The sequence below is a fragment of the Vespa velutina genome, chromosome 1 (assembly GCF_912470025.1).
Source record: "Vespa velutina chromosome 1, iVesVel2.1, whole genome shotgun sequence".
Classification (NCBI taxonomy): Eukaryota; Metazoa; Arthropoda; class Insecta; order Hymenoptera; family Vespidae; genus Vespa; species Vespa velutina.
The window spans coordinates 6,057,510-6,077,509 of NC_062188.1; the positions used below are offsets into that span (position 1 = coordinate 6,057,510).

Consider the following 20,000-nt stretch of genomic DNA (forward strand, 5'->3'; position numbering starts at 1 on the left):
TAAAAAAGAAAAAGAAAAGAAAAAAGAGAAGAAAAAGAAAGTATATTAAATACATCTTATCCGCAAAATGTAATGGAAGATATTAGATGTATACATAGCGATATCTGTAAAATTGGTTTGGCCACTCAACGTGTTAATTAACGCCGAGGTAGTTATGAAATTTCGATAATGACAGGCCACATCCACCGAGCGGATCGATCATCGATTACGACGATAATTTAGATTCTGGACATGTACCCTTCCAATATCTAAAAGGGACGCGTTATCGCGAATACGATACCTGCAAATGTAGATACAGTTTTAACTGTCCATCGGCTGGATTAAAATTCGTAAGTTTTTATATTAAAAAAAAAAAAAAAATAAAATAATAATAATAATAATAAATAAGTAAAAAGAAAATAAATAAAAGGAAAACTATGTGAAGGCGCATTTTGAATTCCTTACTTTTTAGGGTGCTTGTGCAAATGGCAAACGATATTGTTGTTTCAACAGTAAAAAATATCCAACGTTAGTATCAGGTGATCCACGTGACAGACATTGATAGTTTAACATAACCACGTACATACGTAACGCATGTAAGTAAAAGATAAAAAAAAAAAAACATTTTGATTTACGAGTTTGATCATAAAGTAGCTTTTAAATAAAATTTATTTCTGTACATTTCAGTAATCTCGAATTATTCATGACGAAAAAATAAATGCAACCTTTTACCATCGCGGATTAGTTGACATTTAGTTGATGATAAATGTGAAAAAGATTCATTGTATTTCTTAATCATTAATATCTATTTATAAAGACAGAAGAAATATATATATATATATATTTTTTTTTTCTTTTTTGTCTTTGTATGTAAACATTCATGAATGAAAAATACAATGTAAATTAATATAGGTCCTACATAGTTGGTGTTCACCGAAAGAATGTCAATGAGAATTCTTTGAATGTCAATGAGAATGTGAATAAATTCTAATCGCATCGAATTTCTCTTAACTACATATATACTACTAAGTTGCCAAATCGTCTTTCAACATGACCTTCGACAACGTTCGATGCTTAGAATAAATGAATTGCTTGATAGATTTAATAACGTAATCGTAAGTCAAACTTTCAATTAATTCGATTAGTAGATTAGAACGTTATGCACACAGAATAACAGTATAAGCATGTATGTATGTATATATGTATATAAGTATGTATGTATGTATGTATGTATGTATGTATATACGAGTTTAGACCTTTTCAATTACAAGAAGAAACTTCAAAGACTCCATCGTTGATATTAATTCGATCAGAGGATTGATGAAATGCTACGTATGTATATAACATGTAAATATATATGTATGGATGTATGTATGTATATATGTGTTAGATGATTTCTTTCAACTCACCAATCGTCGTGATTACGATAATCGAATAGAATAGGGCACCGGCAAAGGTCCATTGAATATTATTTTCCTCTTCGCTTCCATCCCAACCTTCTTTTCTGAGTAACGTAAACAAATTGCTTTCGAAACCCTAAGAAATGAAAAAAGGACAAAAAAAGAAATATATATATATATATATATATATGCCCATGTACGCGTAATAAACGTTTTGGAAAGATATAAACGTAAATTGTATTTAATATATTTTTTTGTAATTTATCTTTGTAGAAAAAAAAAAAGAAATTTCTCTTTTTCTCGTTTCATCTCTTTCTGTCTCTACCTGTAACTCTCGTAAAGCATCCAACGTCCAATTTTCTCGTACTAAAACCTCAACTTCTTTCGTCAATTTCCACAGCTTTTCCGTTATGTTTCCTCTTAAATACTTCACGTTTTTCTTTATCTATAAGCCAAACCGGTTAAAAATGATCAAACACACACATGTATGTGTGCGTATGTATATATATATATATATATATATATATATATATATATATATATATCGTAAAAAGATAAAAAATAAATTTGAATTTTAGTCAAACAATAAATTTTTTATCTATATTTGTTATAATAAAAAAATAAATAATAAAATGATCAAATGAGTATGGGATAAGACGACACGAGATAAAATGGGGACGATTGATGATCGTATAGAGTTGGCTCAAAAGTTTCTTGGTGATATCAAACATCGATTATTCTCTCTTTGTCGAAATTTTTCTTTTCTTTTCAAATTCTGTATATTTTTCTTTTCTCTCTCTCTCTCTCTCTCTCTCTCTCTTTTTTTTTTTGTAGATAATAAAACAAGATCAAAACGTTTCTTTTTTTTTTATATATAGAATTGAATTAATCTAGAAAGAGTCACACAATCTAGGGATAATTAATTTTTAATATCACATAGGAACCTGTAGTTTTTTTTCTTCTTTTTTTTGGCATACCCTCTACATATATATATATATATATATATATATATATATATATATATATCAGAGTTTTGAAGATGAATTTCGTGCGTCAAGAATACTTTATAGAAACTTTATTTTCTTCAAAACTTTAAAATATATTTGGGAATGAGCTGTTCTTATATATACATACATACATACATACATACGTATATATATATATATATACACGCACATAGACACACGAACACACGTATATATCTTGACCTACATAGAATATAATATACCTACCTGTTTCTCATGATCTGCCTCAAGGGATTCAAAGGCATATGCACCTATGACACAATATGCCACAACCAGGGAGACCAACGTTACGTGAGAGAATACGCATCTGCTAAACTTCCAAAGAAGACGTAAGAATTTTATGCATCTCGAAGGTTTCTCGAGATCGGCAAATGGATCATATATCTCCAATCTTGTATGTGACATTTTACTTATCTCAAAACGACAGGATATTATCGTCTAACGTTTTCAATTCACGACGTGTCAATTCCTGACAGACATAGGAAATATATATCTATCCGTTGTCCCTTTTTCTCCTTTAAACTTTTTACGTGTTCATCACTTATTTCGTTCTATTTATTTTAACGTCTGTTGAATATATTTCTTCTTCATACCGGTTCCATGGAATCCACGTGTTACAAAATCTTTCAATTCAAACGTTCTCTCGTAGACGCGGAGATTTATTTTTGAAACTCTTTGTATATTATACAAATCATTCGATAGACGGAGGAGGATATTAGAAACGATTCAATGAAAATACATACATAGATACGTACATACTTATATACATACGTAACGTAAGTAGGCAAGTACGTAAGTACGTATGTAGAGTTACGTAGGAGAACTTTTGGAAATGATATCACGATGAAGATTATGATAATCTATTTTTCTTTTCTTCTTTTTCTTTTCTTCTTTTTCTTTTCTTTTTTTTTTCTTTTGTTACGTACGCAATGTCACTTAGTCGGACATATAAGTATAACCGCGTGCCTTCATTCACAATAAAATAATGAACATACAACTCATTAGATCAGAACAACGAATATGATTCGGACATTACTCGACGAGTCTGATCGTTCGTCGATGATATTTCGTTGTATAGATTTTTGAAAAAAAAGCAAACAAAAGAAAAGCAAAAAAAGAAAAAAAAAAGTAGGAAAAGAAAAAAGAGAAAATTTTCGTCACACACTTTTTACATATCTATATAAACCGTCCAAATGTCGACGTCATCCACACTTCCCAGTATCTCTCTCTCTCTTTCTCTCTCTCTCTCTCTCTCTTTCTCTTTCTCTCTCTCTCTCTCTCTCTCTCTCTCTCTCTCTCTCTCTCTCTCTCTCTCTCTCTCTCTCTCTCTCTCTCTCTCTCTCTTCTCGTTAACACGAGAGACACACTGGGAATAATCCTCGGCACGAAACTAAGACAGTAGAGACCGTAACATAAGCGAGTTTCATCTCCCGAACGGTTGTTCCAAATTTATCCTACCACCGCCATATCGTCGGATTTTCGTCTGTAAACGAAAGAGCCAAAGCGGATCCACCTACAAAAGCGGTAACGAATGTAGTTAGTTCCTATAGTATACGAAAGCAGATATACATCGGTTAGAAACAAAAGCATTTGTCAGCCGTAAATACTATGTTTCAAATACAATTAATGGTACTTCATTTCTTTAATACAAGTTTTAACGATATATGCCACTTACTTGACATACATAGAAAAATATTTTTATAATAATTTTTCGAAGTATTTATAAACAAAGAAAAGAAAAAAAAAAAAAAGAAAACAAAACAAAATGAAAAAATATTAAGGTATTATTTTTATAGATTTATAATATTAATATATATATATATATATATATATATATATATGAATAAATAAAAATTATATATAGTATTGCATATGTAATTATAAGATTATATTTAATTGTTATAATTCAAGCTTTATATTAGCCGAAGTATTTGAAGAAATGGTCACACATGTCTTGAAAGATTATTGCAATGATTGGGTAACACTATTCGTACCAATGAATCTAATCGTACTCCATCTATGTTAAGGTGTACATACGATTTTAAAGATCGTTAAGATATAATTTTATATATAAGTTAATCAAATTCAATCAAAATCAAACATAATATTATTGATTACATTTGATTTACATGAAAGCTACGATATTGTTTTAAAGAGATTAAAGCATTTTAATTTATATATTGACTTGTTCATTGTATAATGTAACACACACACACATATGTATATATATATATATATATATATATATATATATGTGTTTGTTTTATTTATCGATTTACTAATGAGGAAGTGGGTAATTCTTCATAAAGATACATTTCATTGATATAACTATTGACCTTATTTATTTATTTATTTATTTATTTATTTACGATGAATGTGACTTTTTCATTAAGTATATAGTAAGTTATATACAGATAGGAAACATCGTTGAAACGAGCAATCTAAGCTCGGAACAGTGTACTTTAAGACATTATCTTTAAAAAGGCACGTAGTTCAATGAAAAAAGATACATCAGTTTTCTAATTAATATATAATTTCAAAGTTTCGTGAGAAAATATTTATTTCATTTCATTTTTTTGTCGCTATATCATCATCATCATCATCATCATCATCATCATCATCATCATCATCATCATCATCATCATCATCATTATTATTATTATTATTATTATTATTATTATTATCACATCTTCTTTATGATTTTCCTTATATTGCGAATAACGAAATTTTTATTAAAAAGAGATGATAAGAAATGAGGACAGTCTTGTCCTTTTCAAAGATACTTTTTCACAATAGACACACTCGAAAATCGTAGATTAAGCGTAAAGGATGCGAGTAAATTATTACAAGTTAGATATGAGACTATTTATATCTATAAATGGGCTTTCTAATCTAATATTGTTTACATTAATTATCGGTTCATGGTGTATACATGAATCGCTTTCTCTTAACTTGTATTCAAGCACGTATGAAACGCATAAATAAAGAATTAGCGTTTCGTTTAGTACGGAATATAATGGTATAGTCAATCTTATTTTATCCTATATAAAGAAAGCGATCGAGGTTCACCATGAAGGAAAACTAGACATAGTGACGTGAAAGAAATAGATAAAGGGATAAAGAATATACTGTAATTAAATCATTGTCACATAGGAAGTTAGATAAATAAAAAAATATTTTTGAAGGAATAAAGCAGGATGTTGCTTCATTAGACTACCAAAACGTGAAAAAGGTTCGACGAACGCATTGAGAATACAAATCTTATGAAGCTAGTATAATGTTGCATATATATATATATATATATATATATATATATATATATATATATACACACATATATATATACACATATATATATATGTATACCTTTGATCGATTTAAATTTGCGAGCTACATATACATACGTCTACGTATAAAATAAAAATTGTAAATTGACAATGTTACGTGGTAGGCTATTGTAATAATAAATTCTCGATATAACATTTCTATCAAGAAATCGACAACTAAAATTTCATCGATCCGTGACTTAAGAATCAGGCGTTTAAATTCATTTCGCAAACGATTTCGATTTAACGTTTTTAAAATGACCTTAATTGACTCTACGATATTTTTAATCCTATATAAAAGGACGATCGTCGAGATTCGCGCCGATCTCTTTAAAGTAACGAACACGTCAAAGAGAAGAAGGTTGGGGGAATAAAAAGAAAAAAAAGAAGAAAAAAAAAAGAATTAATGTAAAACTCTATCAGAGTTCTTAGCGAAACTAAAACGTGACGCTAGCTTGGACCGAAAAAGCCAAGGATTTGAAGTGTTCTGGTAACTCGTTCCACAAGCTGATCCTTATATCGCCAAATCGTCGTATCTAAGATGCTGTTCTCGCGATATTCAACGCAAGTCTTTTTTAAAGACTTCACACAATCAGCACGATAATGCTGTAGCTGAGCATCTTCTGTCTCGATCGGATAACTCGTACATCCGGCCCCAAGGCAAGCCAAAGGGAAGTGATTGTGCAAAGTGACGACCCGTTCAGGATTATGGAAGCACTTGATGTACTGGTTTGGTTTAGTGAAGTTCTTCGAACGGTATACGTGCTGCAGCATATGCATGTACCTAAGTAATAAGAAGAAAATTAAACATTAGAAAAGATTTTACTCCTGTATCTAATACATGAAGAATTATTAATTTTTTTATTATCACGCATCTTTTTTTTTTGCATATCCTTTATCCCCACATATATTGATTATGATAATTTTAAATATAATACCTAAGGGAGAAGTATCTCTCTCCTCTCTCTCTCTCTCTCTCTCTCTCTCTCTCTCTCTCTCTCTCTCTCTCTCTCTCTCTCTCTCTCTCTCTCTCTCATTGCAAAATTGTCACGTTAATTATTATTGGAAACTTCCGCTTGACCGACTTGGATGGCATTGAATCGTTTATGCCAACCACGATTCTGCATGCCGCGTTGCATTCTTTAATTCGAGACCTTCCTAACGATTTGGTTGTAATTTGATGACTTGAATAATGGATGGAATTGCGCGAGCGATAATATTTTAAAATATCAAAACTCGTTAGAATTTTTACCCCGATGATAATTAAACGATCGTCGAATTTAAATATCTTCGATATAATTTTCTTTTTCAAATGATTTTGCTTTATCTTTTTTTCTTTTGTTTTCTTTTTCTTTTATTCCACTATAGTAATTCAATTATATATAAGATTCAATTAAATATGAAATATTAATTGTTAACGATACGTGAAAATAAACGGCTGGCGAAAATAATTGTCACGGGGACAAACAGGATCCGAGATACTGCTAAGCAATTATTATTATGTGCCGTCGTGAAAGTCGTAGCTCGCACTCACCTGGGTATGTCCTTGAAATGGCCATGGGGCTGCAGCAGGTCGTCGAGGAAGTAAACGTTTCTCACGTTGTAAGAGGCGCGTGTCTCGTTTCGTATTTTAAAGGCCTTAGGTAATACCCTCTTCATAAGGTCCTGCCAGGTAGCGTCCTTCACGGGCATGATCACTTCATCGACATCTAACAGCGCTATGTATTCGTATTCGTACATATGTTTGTATAGACAATCATTGTATGGTATCAATTCGTTTTGCCTCTTGTGATTAGTTTTTTTCGTTAGATACATATGTTGAAAGGATGGAACATTAGGTTGTCCACCGGGTAATGTCAAAGGCGTCACATGAACTTTACCGAGTCTTTGATAATAATTCAAAACTTTAGTTATGTTTGGATGTACTTGAAGTTCATAAAAAAATATTTTGTCGGCCCCAAGAAGGGTTATCAGTTCAATCCATTCGACCAATCTTACGGAAAGATCTTCGTGAAGAAAATCAAGACCCTTAACGCAAACGGCAAAATCCTTTTTACGTTTTGGTTTATTATAAATAATGCGGAGATTGTTAGTCGGTGTATCGCATGGTTTTTCGACCATAGAAACGGACGCTGGTGGTCCCTTCGACCAATGCGATTGCGGCACTTTACAAGCTATAACATATGGCTGATATATTCCCTGTTTGTAATTGCCCCATTTCGAATACCAAATGTATTTGTATTCGAGATACTCGACTACAATTGGACTTTTATCACCGTCATACCACATCTGACAATAAGTTTTAACCTTAGGTTCGATCCTATCGATCATTCCAACGATCCTTATAGCAGGACCGATCCTCGAAAGCTTACGTTTATCATAAAACGCACCGAAGAACTGGAAAGTACCGTTGCTTGTCCTCAACGTTTGCCAGTAAACGTTATTAAATTCTAGATCGTAGATCGAGGGAAACTTGAAATTAGAACAGCTCTCGTTACCCCTCTTTGATATTTTGTTTTGTTGACCGTTCAACCTGTTATTTTTGCTCCAATAAGCGAGAGGAAGGCTAGGTAACCTTTCTTCAATTTCTTCGATCAATTCCTCCTCGGTTTTCGCTGGTCTTTTATCCAACAGTGGTTCTAAATCCAAAGGATTTCTCGTTACTGAATTTTCATTAATATTTTTATTACCTACAATCGTAGTCGTTGGAAGAATCGATCCACCACCAATTATATTCCCAAAACCAGTCTCGGGATCTTTCGATCTTTGCAAAAGATAACGAGATAGACCGAGACTCGACGAACCATCTGATATTTTATCATCGGTTCCCGTTCTCACGATGCCGGCCTCCCGACGAAGATAATTATCCTCGATGACTACGTCACCAACTGCATTATTCTCCTCGGTATTACTACGACCGTTACGAAGTGCACTGTTTTCGGCATGACGAAATTGCACGGCCGCTATCATGAGGAGACTCCAAGCGAAAACGAATACGAGGACTCGTCTGGCACGTCGCGACGTGCTCCCGTTGCAACTCTGCAACATCCTGTCGTACTTGTTTTTCCCCTCTTTCCTCCTCTCTATGTCTTATCTCTCTCGCTGTTTTTTAATGTTTTCTTTTCTTTTCTTTTCTCTTTCTCTCTATCTCTATCTCCCTCCCTCTCTCCCTCTCTCTCTTTTTCTCTTTCTCTTTATCTTTCACGAAGCACCTCTATTTCGATCAGGCACAACACCGCTTCCGCATCGGTCTTCTCTGTAACACATCAAATTATTTACTTAATTATTTTATATTACATATATATATATATATACACACATACACACACACACACACACATATATAAAATTAATTTCTATATTGTAAATAATTTATGATTAAATATCATGCAAAATGTCAAATTTTTAAAAGACAAGTGGTACAAGTTTAATCTAACCTAGGTCATAAACGAGGTCATCGACATTCGAGATTGTCTATGAATTAAATCGAATATTCCAGTTCGATATTATTCATCGAAAATGCATGCATGCATACATACTTACATAAATACATACATACATAAATTATATCTTACGTAACAAACAGAGGGAGAGAGAAATAGTGATAGAGAGAAAAGCATGATGGTACAAGCATACGAAACAACTTCTCATCGGTTATCAATAATTTGCCAGAATTTTGAAATTATCTGAGAGAAAAAGAGAGAGAGAGAACATTAGAGGACGGAGAAAATGATACGCAACGTTTGAAAAAATATTTCGTCTGATATGACACTTTCGAATTTAATACAAATTTATATTATTTTATTGAAATGTTCGGAATATACATATCTTTTACATATATATATATATATATATATATATATATATATATATATATATATATGTTTTATATAAAATAATTATATGTAAAAGTATACACATTATTTGTATTGTAGTAAATATATTAATTTTTATTTGTATTATTTCGTGCCTTTTCCCTACATATAGTATTACATATTATTATGCATACTATGTAAAAAAATAATACAACTCAAAATTAATATATTTATTAATATATTTATTTTTATATATGTATCTTATTAACATATATGTTTTAATATATTAATATTCGATATATATATCCGAATATGTATGTTTAAAAGTACTAAATTATTCTTATTTTTAATTTACCGATTAATTTTAATTTTATTTTATTAAAGATAAAAGATAATATTGATACGAACTATTTCGAACAACCACAATATTATAATTTTGTGTATATCTTTAATCTATCTTTTATTTATTTCTTTCCTTTTTCTCTCTCTCTCTCTCTCTCTCTCTCTCTTTTTTCTTTCATATATATATATTCGCCGGTATACATTTCCCGAGATTAAAAGGAGCTAACCGAAGTGGAAAGGATTTCTTTAGGTGGAAAATTTGTGTTCCAAGGGAAAAGTTCTCTTACTGTAAGACGACGAATACGAAAGTAAATCTCAGCAACGATAAATATCCAGCTACGTTTCACATCCGAGTTAGCTTCTCTGTGAAACTCGCGCCTCGTGAAGCTTCTCTAAAGAAGAAAGTTGTAACGCAGCTGGATATATCATTGGCATGCAGATGACGAACATACATACTTATGTAGGTAAATACTCATATATATACGAATACAATCGTCGTATATGAATAACGAAAAGAAAGGAGAAAAAGAAAAAGAAAAAGATAAAGAGAAAGAAAAAGAGAAAGACAAAGAAAATATAAAAATGACGGCGTGCACACGAATAGGATCCTGCGTAATCATTGACACGTTGCATAGTAAAGTAAATAAGAAATAAAAGAAGATGAAGACGAAGAAGAAGAAAAAGATAGACAAAGATAGATGTATAAGAAACTTTTAAAGGAATTTCAAAGCTAATGTTTCACGATAAATATTAAAAATAATCTGATAAAGATCGAGTATATATTTGTTCACGTATACAGAATAATTTTAAATTAATGGTTAATTGAATATATCCTTTATTAGAATATATATATATATATATATATATATATATATATATACATATATATATATAATTGTAGTAATGGTAATAATACTAGTAATAGTAATAACAATAACAATTATAAACAACTTCTTTATATAACTATAATAAAATACTAACTAAATATATATACATATGTATATATGTATATATACATTTTTCCTATTGCTCTTAATGAAGGAGATATTTAACTGACTTTTTTAATTTACAATTATTCTCAACATTAAATATGTAATAAGATTATATCGCCAATTCCTATTACGTAGAAAAGTCATCGACCCTTGAAATGAGACAGAAGAAATTACTTTATTCATTGTGCGGAAGGTGTCCCGTGCAAGCGATACGCTTTGCTTAAGTAATTAAATGTTCGAAAAAAAAAAAAAAGAAAAGAAAAGAAAACGAAATCTTTATAATATATTATAATTAATAAATTATGAAATTTATTAACATATTAATATAATACATTTTAATTTTTAAGAATATATATTAAATCAATTTTTTTTTTTTTTTGATTGGATACATATAACCTCCGTGTAGGATGTATTAGGAGACGAGGAAGACTATCGCTTTCTTTTATCAAGAGAAAATTATCGCGCATGCGCATAACGAACAAAGTACTCTGCCAAAACAGATAGAATGATGTTTTCTGTCTTTATTCAAGCCAACTGGCGATATAACCTTTATTTAACATATACACATGTACGATAACGATAGAGATGATACATCGGAAATGATCAGCGAATGAACGAGTGGACGTATAAGTGAGGGAAAAAAGTAGCAATTTTGTGATTATATAAAATAGAAGAATGACAGGTACGCATTCTCTTTAATAATATAATAATACGTTTTTATATAATCTATATTGTAATTCTTTGTATATATGAAAAACATACATAAATTTAGAAGTATCCAATCTTATAATGGATCTGAGATCCAAAGAATGATAATTGAAAGAAAGAGAGAGAGAGAGAGAGAGAGAGAGAGAGAGAGAGAGAGAGAGAGAGAGAGAGAGGTCGATGATGAAATCGTGAAATGTAAACTTCTAGGATTGCTTTAAGTGGCCAAGATTGCTAAATGAACGAGGATGATTTTTGTAGTTATCATAAATGAAATTAGAAATATCATCGGACGTTTTTCTGACTGACGTTTTAGAGTCAGGGCCGTATTTTGTACTTTTTAAGGCCCCTCCCACTCCCCTCGCCCAATCAACCAGATCATCTTTTTCTTCCTTTTTTTCTCTTTTTCTTTTTCTTTTTTTTTCTTACATTCATTGGAAATAAACGTCGAAATATAATTACGATATTTTGCGCGTTTCTATTAGCTCTGTGTGTGCTATATTTATGTATATCTGCATTTTTAAAAAAAGGAATAAAAATAAATCGGTATAAATTTAAATAAAAAAAAAAAAAAAAAGAAAAAAAAATAGATAAATAACTTGTTTAAGAAAAAAAAAAAAATTGCGTTATTCTTCTTCTGGCCTTGGCGAATATATTAGACTTTTTCTTTTTCTTTTTTTTGATATCGTCGTTCAGTCGAGATATGGTAAGATTTACAAATGTCACCCGACCCGAGAATGATATTCTTATATGTCTTAATGATAAATTCGATCCTGACAGGATTACATGTTAAAATGAAAATTTTATCTTTCTCAATCGGTTTCTCTTTTGATATCGAAAGGATGAGATATGCACTTTCGATCGTTTCGATCTAATCTCGCATAATTTCTCTCTGTCTCTGTCTCTATCTTTCTATCCTCATCTTTTTTATCCTAGTTTGATCTCTCTCGTAACTTTTGTCAACAATAGGGTAAGCGAACTATTACGTCGTCTTAGGTCTATCATTTCGTTCGATTCTATCTATAATTTCACGCGAGATATCTCTCGATTTCTCTCTTAAGCTTCTTTTCTATTATACATCCAAGAGATCTTTCGTAGAGCGAATTTATCTTGTTGGCATTTGCCAATGGACGTATCTTCTACTAACACGTAAGAACGTATATGTGTATGTAAGTATATACGTACGTATATACGTACGTATATATGTATATGTATGTTTGTATGTATGTATGTATATATGTGTGTGTGTGTATGTATGTATGATGTAGTATGTATGTATGTATGTATGTATTATGTATGTCTGTACGAGACGGTATTTTTCGTGCCGATGCTAACTTTAGTAACAGCAGGAGCAACACAGCAGACTTCTCGAACTATTTTCTCAGTGGCGATCTATTCTAAAAGATATTCCATTTTGTTTCCTTTTTTTTTCTTTTGGATTTGTTGTTGTTGTTTATTATTTAAACGAAATTTATATATTTAGTCACGCAATTTTGTCTACCCAAATATATAAAAATGTATATATATATATATATATTATATTATTATATATTTGTTTTATTTTGTTCCGATAAAAAATGAGTATATACATATACACGTTTACAATACAATAAACGATATATATATATATATATATATATATATATATATATATATATATATATATATATATATATATATATATATATATATATATATACATATTTTATTTCAACAAAATTTATATGTCTTATCATTCAATTTATATTTATATAATATTTATATATAATAAATTATATATATATATATATATATATATATATATATTCGTACACACACACACACGAGTTTATCAATTTCAATTTATTCAATTGAATATCATTCTCAATTTATTTTTAATGTAATTAACCGGAGAAAAAGAAGAATTTCTCTTTCGAGAAGTCGTGTTTCTAAGAAGAGTGTTAAAAGTTAAAAGAGCAAAAAAAATGATGCCAAAGTAAAAAATGAATGGATCGTTGTTCCGTAGTATGAAAGAAAGAGTTCTGGTGAAAGATAAAGATCAAAGAGGGACGAACATAAAATAAGGAGGAAGAGGGAGAAAAAATGACAAGAAACAAAAACAAACTGAAAAATAAAATGTGATGTTAGATGGGGGAGTCTGGCATGATCAAAGGACTTAACTCGATGTAAGCTGTTTCTATCGATTCATGGAATTATTTTAAAGTCTAATTGAGATTCCAGTACAGTTAGGAAAATTCATGTCGATGGTGAAAAATCGATAAAATAAAAATGATCCGACGACTTTGAATCGATTGTATGCAAAACATAAAGACAGATAAGTAATAATACATATACGAGATATTACATATATAGATTAATAATTATTCAAAAGGAAACACGTTCCGCTTGGCTCGGACAAATCAAATGGACTTCCGATCGTACAAAATTTATTTTGTTATGAATCATATCATTGAGTATTATAGAATCGTCTCAAAATAAATATGAATATATTATTATTTTTTTTTTTGTTTCTTTTTTCTCTCTATTATTATTAGATAGGCAAACTATAAAGAGCATTTTCAATTGGACTTTAAAAGGTATCTAATTTTGACGTAAAATGATAGTAAATTATCGGGCACGATATCATTTTTAATTCAAATTAATGAAAACACTGCTGTTTAAATTTTCTTTAACGATTCTCTCGTAAGATCGAAGAGAGCTTTCCAATTGAAAAAATTTATTTTATGAATCATATCTCCATGTCGATTCATCAAAACAAAGCAAATATTATTTTTCAATTAGATAAGCAAACATTAAAAAGCTTTTAAGTTGAAAATTATGAAAACACACATAGTTTTAGACGTATCATTAATAAATCAATCGCTATTATGAAATATATATCTATACGTGACAAACATTTTAAAACGAATTAACGCAAACATTTCCTTTTTTTCACTAATGATTATTAGCTTGAACAATTCAAATGACTTCCGATCGTATGAAAATTTATTTTACTAATGATATCTCCAAGTCAAATCATTAAAACAAATTGAATATCTTTTTTTCTTTTTTTTTTCCGATTAGATAAGGAAAATACCTTAATGCGCGCTATTAGCACGTGCGACCGAAAAGCATTCCAATTGCAAGATTTATGAATTATATTTTCAAGTAGAAATCATTCGAATAAAATTAAATATTTTTATCTTACTAGATGAGGAAATTTTAATGAGCTTTCAAATTAAATATCATAACTCATTTTTTTTTTTTTTTATTTTAACTCATTTAATTTTAACTTAGTAAATCTTTGTGAAATACGTGACATCATTTTAAGTCGAATTAACGCGAACAATTTTTTCCTTTATCTTACGATTGGTTCGTACGATCGAAGAGCTTTCTAATTGCAAAATTTATATCATGAATCATAACTCTATGCAGAATCATCTAAACAATCTGAATATATATATATATATATTTTTTTCCTATTAAATAAACCAACCATAACAACTTAGGTATTAAATTAGATCTTAAAACGCATCTAATCTTGACGTATCATAGTAAATCATTGGGTGTGAAATATCTGACATCATTTTAAGTCGAATTAACGCGAACGTTCTTTTTTCTTTCCTTTTTTTTTCTTTTTGCCTCACGACTCTCTCGTATGCTCTATTAGCTTGTTAACGTTAAATAAATTATTTCACATAAACTCAAGTGATATACATAACGTACACATCTACGCTTCTATGTTTTTTTTTACTTTCTTTCTTTTTTTCTTTGTTTCCTTTTTTTTTTCCTTTACTCTTCGTCCATTCGTCCATCGAGAATTTACTCCCGTAATATTTTTTTATTTATTTATTTATTTATTTATTTTTCGTTTTACTTTTTAATTTTAACATTTTCTTATTAACTAACTCGATTGACTCTCGTTTTGCACGATCATTTTCGTAATTTCACGACATCGACGTACGTTAATACGTTGTTATTACTGACAAGTTCTCGGTTTATTGACTTTTATCTCAGAGTTTTGTTTGTAGTTATGTATCTGTATTACCAATCTATTGATATCTGCTTTTATACATATATATATATATATATATATATATATATATATGTATGTATGTGTGTGTGAATATATATATATATATATATATATATATATATATATATATATACATATATCCTTATGAGAAAAAAAATGGTTTCCATATAAAATCGTAAAAATTGAGCTAAAATAATTTTATATATTTATATAATAATATCTCTAAATATAAACGTATACATTTTATCAAAGTATATATGTATACATAGGTATAACCCTCGTATATACACACACACATACTTAGACAGAAACGGATTATATTTATTAGTGAAATAATCGTGTGATTTCATATGGATCGACTCGACTATGTCGTCTATCTAACTATACGGATTTAATAGAAATTATCATCGAGTTCCGGCTGATATGATCGAAGTCGAACGTAAAAGTTTTGATCTGCGGTCTTTGAGTTGTCCCCTGACGAAAGCATGACGTGTATATTACTCGGTTATTTAAAGTGCCATTTGCTTCCTGTGGAAGGGAACAACGGCCTCGTTTCGACATTAAACTACCGTTAAGTATAATCCATATATACCAATAACTGCCTTAATTATATACGTAATATAATACAATCTGATGTAGCGATCCAACGAGATTAAGAAATAGATAGATAGATAGAAAGAGAGAGAGAGAGAGAGAGATAGAGCGAGAAAGAGAGAGAGAGAGAGAGAGAAAGAGAGAGAGAAAGAAAGAGAAGAGTCGCCGTCCTCGTAGTCGTGAAGAATGCCAAACGACCATCTTCTTATCCTTATGTGATCGCTACGATCGTTGAAAATGCAAGAATGCCGGATACTAAAAAAGAGGGAGGAAGGGAGAGAGAGAGAGAGAGAGAGAGAGAGAGAGAGAAGTCTCACAGAAAGTAGACGTTTTACAAACCATGTATTTCCTTTTGAATATTCCAAATGAATCGAGACCACGCGCTAAAATGCGCGACGATTCTAACTGTAAAGAAGAAGTCGTAAAAAAATTTTACATAAATATACATTAGAAATATAGCTTGACCAACGTAAATGTTTCTTTAACGAGCCGACGGAATTGTTTTTTTTCTTTTTCTTTTTTTTTTTTTTTTTTTTTAAATGAACTATTACTTCCTCTATAGGTTTTTTCTTTTTTTTTTCTCTTCTTCTTTTTTCTTCTTCTTTTCCATTGTAAAATCCCAAAGAATATTTCTATAATAATCTATCTCATATATAATATATATATATATATATATATATATATATATATATATTCCTATTATTTTTTGAATATATAGAATCTTTTATAGTTATTTAATAACAATAACAAAAGATATAATATGAGAAGAAATGAATTTTTTAAAAAATGTATAATTAATTCATATATTATATACACATCCTTGATATATATATATATATATATATATATATATATATATATATATATATGTATGTATACTGAAATAAATTATTCAAACGTATCAAAATATAAAAAACAATTGAAGAGGAAAGATTTATTGAGCATCAAGAAGAAATCAGTGCTCGTGTTTTAATCTCCTTGAGCCATGACGCGAGGAACTATTTTGCAATTATAATTCATGTCCTATCTCCTCCTTTTTTCTGTACATTCATAATATACATACATACATACATACATACATACATACATACATACATACATACATACATACATACATACATACATACATACATACATACATACATACATACATACATAGATAGCTAGATATGTTGTAGCTCGATTGTACTGGAACAGCTGTATCCACAGAAAAGACGGAAATTAGAAGTCCACTCTCTATGAATGGAAATCTACGACTAGTAGTAATAGTTTCTCTCTCCCTCCCCCTCTCCCTCCCTCCCTCTCTCTCTCTCTCTCTCTCTCTCAAGCTTCAAATTTCTTCTCTCTCATGTATAATACATAAACATACCAATTGACTATCTAACGCGTGCCCCGTAAAATCAATGAAACGTTAATAAAATGATTCATAACGTACGTACATAATGATCTTTGGAGGTCGTTAGACTTTTTCTTTTCGTTTAGAGAGAGAGAGAAAAAAAAATGGTCTACTCTTATCTTTATTATTATCATTGATTTTCACTGGAGGAAAGTTTGGGAGATTTTTTGATTGATCGATGAAGAGATTAAGCTGTTGAAGATTCGAGATAAGATTTTTTTAAATGCATTAAAATCTATGACAATAATGATTCTCTTTTTCTCTCTTTTTCTCCCTCCCTCCCTCTCTCTCTCTCTCTCTCTTGCTCTCACTCGATATACGTAACTTATCCTTTATTTTCTTTTTTTTCTTCTTTTTGTTTTTCTTATTTTTCAATCACAGTTAAACCGTGAATACATAAATCCTTTTGAATTGTTTATTCTTTTTTTCTAATTTTTAATAAAATCAATAAAACGTTGTACAATCACGACGATTAAAATTCAAAGAAATCCTCTTATCCTTTGTGAAACAAATATAAATTTAAAGGAACTTCCGTCCTGTACGTAACAATAAAATGACGATTTCATTCGATACAATCAGGATGCTTTCTGATTTATCTGCGTGATGAAAATTCGTGGAAACGATTAACGTGCGATGGAAAAAAAGTAGAAAAAAGAAAAAGAAAAGAAAAAAGACAGAGAGAGAGAGAGAGAGAGAGAGAGAGGAAGAGAGAAAGGAAAACAAAAACAATAAAAGAAGAGAAAAAACGAACAAAAAAAAAGAAGCAGAAAAGTGGTGAAAGAAAGGACGTCCATTATGTGAAATGATGGAATAAAAAACAGACAGAGAGAGAGAGAGAGAGAGAGAGAGTTATTTTGCTCTCGAAAATCGGAAAGTCTCTAAACACGGTGAAATCGGCGACTAGTAATAGTCTGTCTTCTTCTTCTCCCCTCTAACGAACCAAACCACCCACCCATTCCTCCCCCTTCCTACTCCTTTCTTTCCTTTACCGAACGCATCCTTCTGCCTCTGTCTTTCTTTCTCTCTCTCTCTCTCTCTCTCTCTCTCTCTCTCTCTCTCTCTCTCTCTCTCTCTCTCTCTTTTACTTTTTCTCTCCCTCTTTCGTTCTCGTTCTCTTTCTCCCTTCTGGTACAATTAAGGTTAATTGGCAGGCGTAAGCGAGAAATCGCAATTGGAACGAACGAGTATAGCAACACATTGCAAGTAACAGCGGCAACAACAACGGCAGTAATAGCAATAGCAATAGCAGAAGCAATATTAGCAGCAGCATCATTCATTTTCTCTCTCTCTCTCTTTCTCTCTCCCTCTCTCTCTCTCTCTCTCTTTCTCTCTCTATCTATCTATCTCTCTTCTCCACTTTCCACACGCATCGTCTTCGTAAGAATGCATACATTCTCCAATGGATCTTTCACGTAACGATTCACGTCGACCATTAACTGTCGTCCTTACCCAACTAACAATTCCTCTTAGATCTTTAGACAAACTCATTCTTATTGTCAAGCGAACAGCTCTATTCGAATGTTAAAAATTTTACAGAGATTTTTTTCCTACTCCTTTTCTTTTATTCTCTCTCTCTCTCTCTCTCTCTCTCTCTCTCTCTCTCTCTCTCTCTCTCGTTTTTTTTCGTTTTTTTTATTTTTTTCTCTTTTTTTCTTTTGGCTCTTTTTTCTTTTGACTCTTTTTCCGTTTAACAACGCACATTTCCTGATGTATATTGTATGTGACTAACTGTTAATAATGTAATTGTATGTGCGTGTAATACGATTAATTCTCTTTTTTACACGTGCTTCTCTATGGTACGATTTAAAAAACAAAAGAATTCTCTTTTTACACGATCCTTTTCACGGAACCAATTTACCGTGTAAATAGAGAATTAGATGTGCGTGTGTGTATGTGTGTGTGTATGAATTTTATACAGCTATTATTAAATTATTATTTTAAACTATTCAAAAAAAGAAAAAAAATAATTTGTCAATCTTACTTTTTTTATAATCATTATTGAAAACAATTATAATACCTCAATGTTTTATAATTCTATCAAATTTTTCGATTAATATGACTAATTATTAATAATCGATAATCTAAATCATACAAAAACCAATTCTAATATAACTATAATAATGATCAAAGTGTAATAATAATAATAATAAAAAAAAAGAAAAAAGAAAAAATTCATATTCAAATCGACGACCATAATAACAAAATATTTTCTAAGGTATGAAAAAAGTACGTACGTTTTTTTTTTCTTTTTTTTTTTTTTTTTTTTTTTCTTTTTTTTTTTTTTTTTTATAATAACAAAAAATTGGATTACAAATCAGTCACACGACTGATAAATACGTATGTATGTGTATAATATTAGAAACGAACGTAAGATATTTCATTCTATGAATTTCATTCTTTGTACGAAATTC

General features: G+C 30.1%; 3 protein-coding genes across 6 annotated transcripts in view; 1 reads left to right on the top strand and 2 right to left on the bottom strand.

The window, feature by feature from the left end:
- The window catches only part of LOC124954473, a 2,420-nt gene extending 954 nt beyond the window's left edge, over positions 1-1,466 (top strand). Inside the window, exons 3-5 of the mRNA XM_047507480.1 lie at positions 176-329; positions 452-575; positions 667-1,466. Coding sequence (XP_047363436.1) covers positions 176-329; positions 452-541 — 244 coding nt within the window. The 3' untranslated portion in view covers positions 542-575; positions 667-1,466. The remainder of the gene's footprint in view (positions 1-175; positions 330-451; positions 576-666) is intronic.
- Positions 1-20,000, bottom strand: part of LOC124957424 — a 51,847-nt gene that overhangs the window by 17,117 nt on the left and 14,730 nt on the right. Inside the window, exons 2-4 of the mRNA XM_047514479.1 lie at positions 2,612-3,917; positions 1,705-1,824; positions 1,389-1,515 (exon numbers count right to left, since the gene is read on the bottom strand). Coding sequence (XP_047370435.1) covers positions 1,389-1,515; positions 1,705-1,824; positions 2,612-2,809 — 445 coding nt within the window. The 5' untranslated portion in view covers positions 2,810-3,917. The remainder of the gene's footprint in view (positions 1-1,388; positions 1,516-1,704; positions 1,825-2,611; positions 3,918-20,000) is intronic.
- LOC124954455 overlaps positions 4,730-20,000 on the bottom strand; it is a 30,942-nt gene continuing 15,671 nt past the window's right edge. For 3 of the 4 annotated variants that reach the window (XM_047507451.1, XM_047507440.1, XM_047507459.1), the window contains 2 exons: positions 7,265-8,986; positions 4,730-6,514 (listed from right to left, as the gene is read on the bottom strand). In XM_047507451.1, coding sequence (XP_047363407.1) covers positions 6,181-6,514; positions 7,265-8,778 — 1,848 coding nt within the window. In that variant the 5' untranslated portion in view covers positions 8,779-8,986 and the 3' untranslated portion in view covers positions 4,730-6,180. Of the gene's footprint in view, positions 6,515-7,264; positions 8,987-16,532; positions 16,773-20,000 lie in introns of those variants that run through there. The other variant, XM_047507468.1, reaches the window with a different exon arrangement.